At 38.2% G+C, this 14,246-nt stretch overlaps 1 protein-coding gene across 1 annotated transcript in view; it reads left to right on the forward strand.

The window, feature by feature from the left end:
* The window catches only part of Scamp (secretory carrier membrane protein), a 52,017-nt gene extending 40,868 nt beyond the window's left edge, over positions 1 to 11,149 (forward strand). The window contains exons 7-9 of the mRNA XM_067136726.2: positions 3,606 to 3,707; positions 3,800 to 3,926; positions 9,927 to 11,149. Coding sequence (XP_066992827.1) covers positions 3,606 to 3,707; positions 3,800 to 3,926; positions 9,927 to 10,079 — 382 coding nt within the window. The 3' untranslated portion in view covers positions 10,080 to 11,149. The remainder of the gene's footprint in view (positions 1 to 3,605; positions 3,708 to 3,799; positions 3,927 to 9,926) is intronic.
* The last annotated feature ends 3,097 nt before the right edge of the window (positions 11,150 to 14,246 follow it).

A 14,246-nucleotide genomic window follows, 5' to 3' on the forward strand; every position in this document is an offset into this window, starting at 1 on the left:
AGAAAATCTCCTATAAAAACCCATCAAATAAAATGCTGTCGTGCTGAAATAGCATACTGGCGACCTACGTTATATCTACATGCAAATTTACTGCTTTAGTATTTATATTATGATACGATATTCAAATAATAATAATAATAATAATAATAATAATAATAATGATAGTTTGAAAATGTACTCAGCCTTCCGCAACCACGAACACAGCTTTACAGGAGGGCATACCCATAGATTTAGTCGATCTTCATGATTCCTTCAGCGATGTGAAGTCCTTTGTTCACCAACTGATGAGTCATGAACACGATGGCTTGATCTCGTACGAAGTTCTGGAAGATCTCTACTATACAAGGCAAAATTCCGGCAGGCAGCTAGATGTCTCGTTCTCTCTGCTATACAAGGCGAAATTCCGGCAGGCAGCTAGATGTCTCGTTCTCTCTGTTATACAAGGGGAAATTCCGGCAGGCAGCTAGATGTCTCGTCTCTGACGTTCTTGTAAACTCCTGATGTAAATGAGGGAAGTTGTTTTATGTGAATGCGTTGGTTTATATCGCACATCACAGATTAAATATATGGTTGGATCTGCACCCCAGCCTAATGACGGTTATGTCTCTGAAGCCCGACATTATTTCCTCCTCAATTACCTATCCTCCTTATTGATGGTTAATCTAGGCCTTGAAGTTTCACTGGTTCATTTAGAAATGTCATTGGATACTTTACTAAATTGTTAACACTCTTGTGCTGCATAACAATAATTCAGGCCTACTCCACTGCACTTAGTCATACGTAGATCGAGCTCTTTACTGTGTTAAGGATTTACCTGACAAGGCACTGCCCTTATATATTGCCGACACTGAGCCGTTCTTTCACTTTCCTGAATATTTCACATCCGTTTCTGATACACTCCCTCCGCGCACTTAGCTAAATACGTGCCTATTTTATGTTAATTGAGCCATACTATTTTAGCCATATATGAGGCTCGATGCACGGCCTCCTCATCACATGGACAACGGTCATCACAGTTTCGTACCGTTTCCACTAGATTTGTTAGCAGCGCACTGTACCTTACATTGTACTTGTAAATTGCTTAGTCAGATTGTGGTTACTTCCACATAAAATCACAAAACTTTAATACTTCACTGTAGTGTGCTGTTCACACTTCAGAATGATTCCTTCACAAAGAACTCGCACACTAGTCACAACGAACTGATGATGAACTGAAAATGAGTGATGATGCCTGTTTCCCAGCTCCGTAATATATAGGCAAGACACCCTGAAGCTGGTGGAGAGGGAGAAATACGCCTCTTTCTCAAAATGCGTTCCGCTAATATGTGACGTTCAGCAACGAATGGGGTGTCAAATTATAGCTCCTGTACTCCCGTTTTCACGGAGTGAAGCTTATTAAAATCGCCTCATGGATTCTCGTGTAATATTAAAAGTGTCCTTTGGTCTCTGTCGATGGGCATTGACAAGTGTTAGGGGGAGCTCGCTACCGCAGTCAAGACCCAACATCTGGTAACCATTAAGGCGCACCCTTGTTTACGGCGGAAGTTACTCCTAGTTTTGTATACTGCATGTATCACAAATTATGAAACGGTTACAATAAATAATACCCTCTCCCTAATCTATGGTCTCCGAGATTAAGGGAGACGGGTATCTTTGACTTTGAATTAAAGGTAACCGTAGAGTGACTGAACCTGGAACCAGCCCTCTTATCCAGGTAAAAATGCCTGGCCTGGCCAGTAACCGAACTCTGGCCCTCAGGATGAGAGGCAGGCAAGTTCGACCGCGGGCCTGACTTCAAACATAAATTAACGGTGTGCGACTTAAAAATCTCGAAACTTTACATTCAGTTTTACTGGGGAAACTTCGTCAGTTTCCTCTGAAAACTTACGTCAAATTCCTTTGAAAACTGCTTTCAGTTCAGCAACTTGGATCAACCAAACTCTTTGAAAAATCTAATACCGTACCCCTAACGCCAAGCCAAACAACAATCAATCACAAGTAGTTTTTAATTCTCTAATCTAATAAAATAAAGTGCATTAGATACAAAAGTGCCCAACATGATAGCAAAATCCTTTTTTTCATTTTTTTCATTGTTAATTGGTCACTAGTATACTGTTCCTAATCATTTTATGGAAATCTTGTACTGCGTAAATTAGGCCTACATCGACTTTTAAAGGTTATGTTCAACTCGAGAATATTGTTTTGAATGTAAGTATCGATCCTCAAGTTCATGAATGCAATATATTCAGTTCTGCCGTTCACTAATTACAATCAAATTGGAAAGAGAAAAAATATCATTAACACTTCCGAAGTTATGATTATTTGTGACATGAAACTCAGCTGGAAAGCGCGCTCGCTCTAAAAGTCGGTACGAGTACGAAATGTTACAAAGTTTTTAAATGTAACGTGTGCCAGTTTTTATAACATTTTAACACAAAAACGTGAAATTCCCAATCTTATATTTGGACGAAAACAGTAATAGGCAGTCTCAAAACTTCCCATGGCTTTACGTATGTAGGGTGCAACATCTGTTCTGGTCTCGATAACATAATCGTATACGATAACATAAAATACTAAATTTGTGTTACTTAAGAAAGAGCAATTTTGATTCCTGCCTGAAAGCACAGAGACTGTACAGTGCCCTGTTGGAAATGTCAAAAACCTGTTCGGCGATACACTCGAAAAAAGTAAAAAATAAACATTAACCCTGGACATAATGTAGACGTTTTGCAAGTACGAATATTTGACGAAACTCGTTCAGTCTTCATATAGAGCTGTCGAAATGCGTTCTGTCTCCTTCCAATTGTTGTTGGCACTCTTTGCTTTATGATTTCCGAGGATTCTCTAAACAATACCACCTGAATGTGATGCTAAGATGATCACTTATTCAAGTTCACCGCCGATCGCTTTGCCAGTACAGTACTTCCTCAAATTACTGCAGTGACGGGCCGTCAACGTCCAGATTCGTAAGTATACCGTAGCCGTCCTTTTGTAAGATACAGTTTCATGAAAAATGCGTGATCGAGGATTTAGCGTTGATGGGACTGAAATTTATGGACGGTGGATCCGGGAAATCATTTCTTCGAGGAATGGATAATGCAGGATTTTTACAACGTGATTTACTTAGAATGCTCGCAGGACCACGTAATTCGAACGAATAATACGGGAAAACGTAGTTTTCGGAAACGTATAATCGAGGTTCTACTGTATTGTGTGTACAGTTTTCCTTCACAGACCTGGGGAACAAAAGAGATCATGTTTGGTGTAAAAAGGCATTACTATTCTTTTGAAGCTTGCATTTTGAACAAGACTGTTTGCAGTGGTTGATATTTAAAAGCACTAGTATTCTATTATTAATTATAATATGTAAAGCAGCCATAAGTTATTTGATTGTTTATCTGTAACATTCTACAATAACATTAAGACCTCGTATCTCATTAATGTTGCTGAGAATATATGTACTGTATTAAGGGTTGATTTCTTTTATTCTTTCTTTTATTTACAGCAAATTTTAAGATTAGAATTATGATTTATTTTTTGGCTGCGGTGTTCTATATTTGAATATGTCAGTGCTCCCAAGTGATCGCTTATCTTTATTGTTCCAGGAGCGATAGTTCGTTCAATTTTATGGTCTTCTTCTTCATTTTCTTTTTCCAATTCATTGTAACGGTGATTCAAGCTATTGGAATACCAGGTTCTGGGACGTGGTAAGCTTTCCCTTTTGAATTCATTTAATTATACATAAAAAATAATCTTCCTTTATAATGGTAAAGACCCTATTCATTTCGTCTTATTTTAGTGGAATGGTGATGGCAATCGAGGCTTTTAACCACTCTGCTAGTGGAATAGTAATAGGCATAATTTTGATCATCATTGCCCTGGCATTTGCTGCTGCAGCATGTTTGGACCTGTTGCTTTTGTCAAAGGTATGTACATCTTCAATAGAACAATTTTTTTCTTCTTTTTTTCCATTTTGTTTTATGTAAGATCTGTAAACAGAGTCTATACTAGTATATATAAGGAGAGTCTGTGAGTTTGTGTGTATGTAACAGTAACCTCAGAAACTATTGGAGCCATTCTTAAATTCTTTCATCATTTGAAAAATATAATTCTGGGTAACATAGGTATGTATCATCCTGGAATATCAAAGGGTTCCTGCGAGAACTGTGCTTGTAGGAAAAACTGGCAGCAATAACTAAGTGTGTATGTTTGCCTGTCTGTGGGTTGGTTTTTTTTTTTTCACATAAAAAACTTAAAACGATGGAGCTCATTTTTGGCATGCTTGTAGCTGATATCTTTGGTTAACGCATAGGCTACCTATTATCACGCTATCTCTTAAGTGGACTATATAATGAAAGAAAATGTGAAGCAAGTCTGAGGAAAACGTACGCTTGGGACCCTTAAAATTGAATATGCTGCCTAAACAGTTAGTCCTACTGAACAGTGGAGTGCACAGTGTGTACCTGAAATTTGATTTTCCAGAAAAATGTTTATATGAATTTTCATTGTACCTCTTAATAGTTTTTGAGTAAAAAAAAAATGTTTTGCTGTGTTTTGGCTCATGCTTTATCCCTGGTTTCTGTCTTGGTTGCTTTCACGTAAAAACTACTTGATGGACCATGCTCAATTTTGGTTGCTTACTATTACAATGATCCGGTTCCATGGCTAAATGGTTAGAGTGCTGGCCTTTGGTCACAGGGGTCCCGGGTTCGATTGCCGGCAGGGTCGGGAATTTTAACCATCATTGGTTAATTTCGCTGGTACGGGGGCTGGATGTATGTGTTGTATTCATCATTTTATCCTCATCACGACGTGCAGGTAGCCCACGGGCGTCTAATCTAAAAACCTGCGCCTGGCGAGCCGAACATGTCCTTGGACACTCCCGGCACAAAAAGCCATTCACTATTACAGTGTATCTTAAATTTTTTTTCCTTGGGAGGGGGTTACTATTGGTACCATACTTGGAATAGTCAGATTCACTACTTTCATGACTTACCGTATAATCTTGAATACCACACGCACTGTTTTTTTCGAAAATATCACTTCCAAAATAGGGTGCAGGTCTTATTTAAAATTTTGGCCGAATGCACGTAAATCGGGCATCACCGCCAGCCCGACTTGGCAACAATGCTCTCTCTGGTCTCAGTATACGCTACTTCCGTGCTTGGCATCAGTCTCATGCACATTCTCGGAGTATCAACATGAATTCCACAAAGCGTTTGCAATCTTTTACTGAGAGTGAAACTGAAAGTAGTTCGGGAAGCCGAAATTATTGGAAATCGTGCCGCCGGTAGGAAATACGTTATTGACGAGTCGTGTATTCACGATTGGAGAAAGAAGAAAAATGTGCTTATTAACATGTAGTGGTGATTGTAGGGCTTTTCGTGGACTGAGTGTACAGCTTCCAGAAATTGAAAAAAAACTTTATAAATGTGTGACAGAAAGGCGGGAATTGGGATATGGTGTGTCAACCGAAATGTGTCGGCTAAAGGCATTAGAGATCGCAAAGGAACTTTCATCGGAAGGGTTTAAGGCAAGCCGAGGATGGGTTTGTAACTTTTATAAAAGAAATGAGTTGAGCGTACGAAGGCGCACCTCAGTTTCACAGCATCTTCCTGGTGCCTATGGTGAGAAGTTATTGTCGTTTCAGAGTCACATAATTCGGTTGTGGAAGGAAAATGCATATTTGCTTTCCCAAATTGGCAATGCAGATCAAACGCCAGTCTACTTTGAAATGCCAGTAGACAGGAATGTGAGAGTTATGGGTGCGAAAAGTGTTACCATTAGAACAGGTGGTAATGAAAAACAACGGTGTACGGTAAATGTTGTGTATTCTCACAGGCGGAACCAAATTGGCGCCGTACATTGTTCTCAAGTGAAAGACGCTTCCTAAAAGTGTACCCGCTGGTGTTATCGTCAGATCTCAGAACTCTGGCTGGATGGACAGTTCACTTGTGGAAGACTGGGTAAAGTGTGTCTGGCAACATCGCCCTGGTGCATTATTGGGACACAAGAGCTTGCTTGTTCTCGACAGTTACCGCGGCCACACAACACACACTGCGAACAAACATATCAAGGATGGGAAAACTGACCTAGCAGTCATTCTCGGCGGGATGACGTCTGTACTACAGCCGCTGGATGTCTGCGTGAACCGTCCATTTAAAGCAGCCTTGAAACAGCTCTATACAGAATGGATGGTGGCTGATAATCACACACTGACACCAACTGGTCGCATTCAGCGCCCGGAAGTTCAGCTACTGTGTTTGTGGATTTTGATGGCATCGAATCGTATCCCTGGAGATCTCATACAGAAGAGCTTCAGGAAATGCAGCATTTCTAATGCTGCGGATGGCAGCGATGACGACATTTTGTGGGAAGGTGATGGTGATGAAAGTTCCGGAGTTGGTACTGATGATGGTGATGATGAATGAACTCGTTGGATATCATTCTGGAAATGTTTGTTTAGGTACCTTTATTTGTATTTTCTAATCACTTGATGTGTGTTAGTAAAGATGGTAAATAATTTTTACTTACTTTTTTTTTTTAAATTTTGTTCTTTCAAAATAATGGTGCGGGTCTTATTCGGTGGCTGGTGGTATTCGAGTTTGGGCTGGGAAGACTCGGGAGAAAGTATTTTAGTCCTTTCAGATACTCCTGGACTGAATTACTACAAAAGTAAACTGTTGAAGAGCACCGTCTTATAGTATATTACTAAAGAAGTAAATAACGCACGAATATAGGTTAGAATTTACTCTCACGTCGTGCATGGAGTAGGCCTATGTTTAGACTTGTTGACTAGTGATAATATCGTGTCGTATACGAGAGTAAAACGTTTCAAGCATGTTTATGGATTACTTAGATTATATTGACATTCTCAATGCAGAAAACGATGGGAAGTGTAATGGTGTGTACAGTGCGTGAAAGGCGAGAGCCGTATGATGTGCACACGGAGAGAGTTTAAGGAACGTTTGGTCTTAGGAAGGAGTCCTTTACTTTCCTTCTAAATCTACTTGGAGATCACTTACAGGTGAATTCCTGTCTTAATTTTGTTGTCAGCCCGGTGGTATTTGAAGGTGCTCAAATACGACAGCCTCATGTCTGTAGATTTACTGGCACGTAAAAGAACTCTTGCGGGACTAAATTCCGGCACCTCGGCGTCTCCGAAGACCGTAAAAGTAGTTAGTGGGACGTAAAGCAAATAACAGTAATTTTGTTGTATCTCCCAAATTACAACAAATTACTGTTGTTTTCACTGTGAGTGTTTCATACCGGAATATTTCAGTTAGTTACCAGTGATTTAATTAACATTTACCGCACGACTGCTGGCCGTATCTGTCATTGTGTGGTTACAACACTAGTGAGGTTAAGAGGGAGGTACGCCTCCACATGATGTTGATTGTTCAGAAAATAAAAGGAAATTCTTCACATTGGCAAGTTCCTATGCATTGTGGGTCAACCCATTTTTGTCCTCCTGGTGACAACGGTTAACTTGTCAGAAATCGGAAAGGGTTCTTTTGTTTTTTTACAATTTGCTTAACGTCACAGCGACACAGATAGGTCTTATGGCGACGATAGTGTAGGACAGGCCTAGGAGTGGGAAGGAAGCAGCCATGGCCTTAATTAAGGTACAGCCCCAACATTTGGCTGGTGTGAAAATGGGGAAACAATTTTGCTGTCGATGTAGGCGATCTGTATGAAAAAAAACCCATCAGTTTTAATTTTTCCCCTTTGCTTTTAGGTCCTTCCACAGAATTTTAACTTGTTCTTCACTGCATTTGTACATTACTCGAAGCATTGAATTCTTCTGTCACGGCTTTCCATGAATTTCTTTTCTTATCCAACATCGTTATGCCGTATCTCTTACACACTATATCCCTTGCATAGACCTTCATTATCTCTACTAACAAGCATTTATCTTTTTTGCTTACGTTTTTCCCCCATTTGCTATCACACATAACCTTAGCTACTTAGATAGCTACCTCTGTGGATTCGTGGTAGAGTGTCGGCCTCCGGATCCCAAGATAGCGGGTTCAAACCCGGCAGAGGTAGTCAGATTTTTGAAGGGCGGAAAAAAGTCCATTCGACACTCCATGTCGTACGATGTCGGCATGTAAAAGATCTCTGGTGATACATTTGGTATTTACCCGACAAAATTAATTAAATCTCAGCCATAGACGCCCAAGAGAGATCCGGTTTACTCTGTTTGCCATTTATCGGGCCTAGAGTAAAACGGAACGTCGAAATTGACGAGCTGACAGCCAGATGGCGTCAAATCGAAATGTCTGCACACGGTAGCTGAGGCCATATGATTATTATTATTATTATTATTATTATTATTATTATTATTATTATTATTATTATTATTATTATTATTAGCTACTTAGATTTCTTTAAAGAAAACGTGCAAACACAACTACACTCCACGAGTAACGAGCGCTACTTCTATAGCAGTAACTAAAAGAGTACATTGTACTTCAGAGCTCTTGACATTACTTCCAGAGTAAATAACTCCTGTAGTAATTTACTTCTGTAGTATGGACTTCTTAGAAAACGCTACTTCCGGAGTAATTTACTCCAAGAAGGTGCACGCCACCCATAGTAGAGTAAATCATTTAATAAAACTTGCAATTGGTAACTGAAGTAGCTTTGAGTACTTATTCCTATCCATTATAAAAACTCTTGATCAACACAATCAACTATTGCAGGCATTCTAACAATTTGAATTTTTCACATACTGTTGTTTAAAAACTGGAATTACCGGGCGAGTTGGCCGTGCGCGTAGAGGCGCGCGGCTGTGAGCTTGCATCCGGGAGATAGTAGGTTCGAATCCCACTATCGGCAGCCCTGAAGATGGTTTTCCGTGGTTTCCCATTTTCACACCAGGCAAATGCTGGGGCTGTACCTTAATTAAGGCCACGGCCGCTTCCTTCCAACTCCTAGGCCTTTCCTAGCCCATCGTCGCCATAAGACCTATCTGTGTCGGTGCAACGTTAAGCCCCTAGCAAAAAAAAAAAAAACTGGAATTTGAACGTGACTACTTCGTTTTTTGCTTCTCATCATCACCATTAATTGTTACACTCAAAAAGTACTGTACGCTGGCATCCCCTTTAACACATGTGCTAAGGAAATAATTGCTATGGTTTGGTGCAAATGTACGGTATTGTGTGGTCAGCGCAGCTGAATGTCCAACTATTCATTTTTCCAAACTTTTACATGAAAAACTGGGTTCTGTCCATTATTACAAGTTGTAAATGTTATTTTGGTCTGTGGTTGTTATATTTACCATTTATTATTTACTAAGCTGCGCTTATACATTCTATCCATTATGCAGTGGTGGCGTTATGTGATAATGCCACTCCAATCGGGAAATAAACAATCAATATAAAATATAGTCTTTACGACCTTTTTGTTTTTTACTCCTGATTCCCAGCTGAAGTAGCTTTGAGTACTGTCTCTCCTAAAATTAGTTCATCATATAAATACGCACTTCCTATTATGACATATGCACAGTTCAGTGACTGTTGTCTTACCAATGAACAATGGAATGATGAAGACTTTCTGGACACTCAGTTCTTGGCACTGTAATTTACAAGAAAAGTAGCACAGCTTACAGTTGTAAGACATAAGATTCAGAATTTGATGAATCTTGCATGCTCTATTTGTACTTAACCTTCTCAATTCTCCCAACCTCCTCTTAATTGTAATATTTTTAAAATTTTCATCTGTGTTTATCCACATCCTGTTGTACAATGATATGTTTTAGTTTGAACACATTCTCTTATGTATTTGATATCATCACTATGAGCTCAATAAGTTGTGGAATTTCCTTTTTGAAATACACAATTTCTTTATAATCTTATTTTTAGTTTCTTAGTTTTCTTTTGAAATATTAAGGGAAGAATTAAAGATGTATTGTACTGTTCTAGATCCATCGGATTTATCGCAGCACTGGTGCAAGCTTTGCTAAGGCACAACAGGAGTTTACTTCAGAGTTTCTGCGCAATGAGCATGTCCAAAATGCTGCATCTAATGCAGCAGCTGCCACCGTCCGTGCCCAGATGACATCAAGTCGCTATTAACCTAAAGAGAGTTGCCTCATTGCAAATTATGTACTATATTGAATCACATTTGATGTGTGCACTGGGAGTTAGAGTACTTTCTTGTGATGGGAAGTAATATAAACAAATAAGAAGAGTGTTGTGAGATCAAGGTATATTCTCTTCTTAATCCCTGCCTGATCAGAATGGATATACATCCACTGGCAGGTGTTTGATTACCTAATTCTCCATAATACATTTTAGGAGAAGACGGTATTACATGGTTGCCTTCAGAATATAAACCTTGACTGTGAAATATGGTATTGTGGATATCCAAGAAATTTGATATTTTTATTTAATGCACATTTTATTTGCTATGTACTGAAATATAATTATCAGATACTGTGCTATTGTTTTCAGTATCAAGACTGACTGAAATAAGGAGAAATGTATTTAGTCAACATTGTGATTTTTTTTTTTTACGTGGATTAGTATAATGGTCTCTTTCTGGCATTATAAACTTACAATATATATGTCATATACTATGTTCCTTTTTACCTTCACAGTGATTATATTCTCACACTCTGTATTACCACACAGAATGAATGAATGATATTTCTTTGAACTGTAGTGTAATTAATTGAAAACTATTCAATATTTCATCTTCATTCAAAACTGACAGCTAAAACGAAAATACCAGTAATATATTTCGTGAACATTCAAACTCATCATATTCAGGTTGGTGTATCCTTGCATCTTTATAATTATGAAAATAACGTCCAGTGGTATTTGTTACATTTGGCACTATTCATTAAATTGCTTCTTTTACTAGATTAGTTGTTCATACCACCCATATAACACAGATTTAACTAATGTTTGTAAATCTAAACTTCTCTATAGGGAAAGCAGTTCACTAAGCATGTTGTGTATATATACAGTATACTGTATATCTGAATTGCTACTAAAAATATTTGTCAGTGATTCTTGTAATGCCACTTCATTTATGATGAAATGCATTAAACGTTTCTGTGAAAATTATGGTTTCCCTAATGATAGAATTTTCTTTCTGTATGACTTTTTTGTTTGTTTTCATAATAAAATCCTGAACTTTTCTTCTGTTTTCATAATCCTGAAAGTAATGCATCTGTAAGTTCAATAAAAAGGGGTATTGAGGATTTTTGACATAATTATGACAATCCCATTTGTTATGTCAATATGTTACTGTTGATTGACTTCTACATATTTATATATTGGAAAGAACTATGATAGATAAAATGAGGAGAATGTGTACAGTTGAGATTTTAAATATTTGCTTAAGTGTTGTTTAAATGCATCAATACAGTGAGCAGTAATGAGTGGAGTTTCAGATTTACTGTAAAGATAGACTGAGGAGAAATGTCTAAAGTTTTCTAATACGTAACAGAACATTATAAATGTTAATTTATTGATGAATTATTTCTTCCCTCTATTCTTCTGTGTTTACCATTCCATGGGAATTATATATTAAATGCTGTTTTCTTTATTATAACAATTTATTTTTTGTGGACCTTACTAGTGTGTGTGTAATGAATCTTCTGCATTTATTAAAACTTTTGTGCTGACTTTGGGATACTAGGGCTGTATGCATGAGGGGTTTGCAACCATTGATCCTAAAAATTATGTCAAAGAAAGTTGTACTCGTGACTGGCAAATAGCAAAAATGATACCTCAGAGAACAAATAGTAATTGCCAGGTATTTCACACAACATGTTCCTATACAGCTAATACCAGGCAGGGTTGTGATTTCTAAATTGGCCTATGTTGGGAACTTAAATAAGCAACATGTGCATTTTGCAGAAGAATTATGGCTCATATTCCTGTGCTACATGACTCTCTTTGGTGATACATAGTGGTAAAACATGCTATTACAGTTGAATTGGTGTATACTTAATCTAGTTGTATGTAATGTTGTTCTGAATTAAGCATAGGATTTTATAAGTCCTGATGAAACAGTATTGTATTACATATAAGTGATTTCTGAGTTACTCGTAAATGATGTGAATGTAATTGTCATTTGTACTTAACATATTTTTTATATCAAGGTTGAGTTGTACATATTAGTATTCAGTTCTTGCTCTCCAAACGTAGCACATCTATTTTTGTGTGGCAAAGTGGAAAGTTTGTTTATTTTCATGTCATTTCTGGTGACTGGTCATATGTCTAATGTATATATGCGAATACTCTGCGCATATTTTTTCCAGAATTTAACGAAGAAAAAGTTGGATGCGTACATTATTTGAAATAAGGTCTGTACTGTTTCACCTCAAACAATGGATCCCATTATACTATAGCATTGTCCAGCCCTGATCTGTGTGGCATATTAAAAGTGAAATGGAACCATGTATTAAGTATGGCTACCAGGTCTCATAATCAAGACTAAAGAAAGCTTAGGGTTATTGAAGATGGCGGAGAACCTTGGAAACTGCGCAGCGTGAAGAAAGTACGATGTCCAAGAAAGTTGTACTCATGACTCACAAAAGGACAAAATAAGACTTCAAAAAATATTACTACCACTCAAAGGCAAAACTAGCAGATTACAAATATCAGGGGAAAGTGAGCGAACTGCATTACAATTCTGATCGAGTGGGTTGCCTACCCAACAGCATGTGAAGATTATAATGCATTTCTTAAAACAAGTTTTATACTTTATTTGGTTTTGGAGTAAATCATTATAAATTAGGCTGTGCAGATTGAGTATATATGGCAAACTGTGTATGGATGGTAATGTTAGCTATGTTTTGTTCAAGGGCAGAAAATCAAGTTCCTTCCAGAATAAAACTGGTCTGAGACAAGGGAATGCAATATCTCCTCTTCTATTCAACATTGCACTGGAGAAGGTTATCAGGAAATTAGCTCTTGTGCTTGCTGGTATCATATTGGGGAGACAGCCTAAAGTCCTTGCATATGCGGATGTTATTGTTCTTATTGGCCGCAATGAATTAGAAATTAGTTTAGTTATTGTGGAATTAGAGGAAATGGCAGCAAAAGTTGGCTTACAGGTAAATGATAAAAAGACACATTACATGATTGTACAGAGACTGAATCATGAAGAGGTTGACAGATTGCCTTTGAAGAGTGAGAAATACATATTTAACAGAGTAGAGGAGTTTAAATTCCTTGTGTATTAATGGTTGAGCAAAACCGAAGGCATCAGGAACACCAAGCTAGAATTAAGAATGCAAATAAGGCATTTTACTCTATGAGCCCTATATTAGGCTCCCAATTTTTTAACAAGGAATGCAAAAATGATTATCTACAATACAATCATTCGACCAGTACTTCTGTACTGTTCCAAGACATGGAGTATAACCAAGAAAGAGCAGCAGCAGCAGTTGCAAGTCTTTGAAAATAAATTTTATAGAAAAATATTTGGGCCATGGTTCGATCCTATCACCCAAAGCTGGCAGTAAAGATCTAATTATGGAATTACCGTGCGATTAGGGGCGCACAGCTGTGAGCTTGCATCCGGGAGATAGTGAGTTCGAACCCCACTGTCGGCAGCCCTGGGGGTGGTTTTCCGTGGTTTCCCATTTTCACACCAGGGAAATGCTGGGGCTGTACCTTAATTAAGGCCATGGCTGTTTCCTTGCCATTCCTAGGCATTTCCTCTCCCATCGTCGCCATAAGACCTATCTGTGTTGGTGTGACGTAAAGCAAATAGCAAGTAATTATGAAATTTACACCCTCTCTCAACAACACGTTATAATGGGTTTGACAGAATCCAACAGACTGCGCTGGGCTGGACATGTACTGAGGATGCAGAATAACAGAGCACCAGTAGATTTATACAAGGGATCTCTTAATGGGAAAAGACCTTCAGGAAGACCCCGAAGCACCTGGAGGGAGGAGATCGAGGTATGCCAGACCCTCGAAATTGATAACTGGGAAGAGCGGGCTCAAGTTCGAAAAGGATGGAAGAAGATTGTGAGAATCGGCACTGGAACTTCATGTCCGTCAGAATTCTACGGAGTGTGAGCGAGTATATATGGCACTTCGGTGACTAAATAATAGCTTTTTCATATATTTGTTTCTGAATTGAGTACTGTTTAACACTAGAACGGCCAAAGCAGTAATTTTGACCGTTAGCGAATCTCAAGGTACTTTCACACTCGTAATTTTTTACGCACGTGGTTGTTCTTTTGTAATTTTTAATCTTTTAGGGTTAAGTAC

The sequence above is a fragment of the Anabrus simplex genome, chromosome 1 (genome assembly GCF_040414725.1).
Source record: "Anabrus simplex isolate iqAnaSimp1 chromosome 1, ASM4041472v1, whole genome shotgun sequence".
Lineage (NCBI taxonomy): Eukaryota > Metazoa > Arthropoda > Insecta > Orthoptera > Tettigoniidae > Anabrus > Anabrus simplex.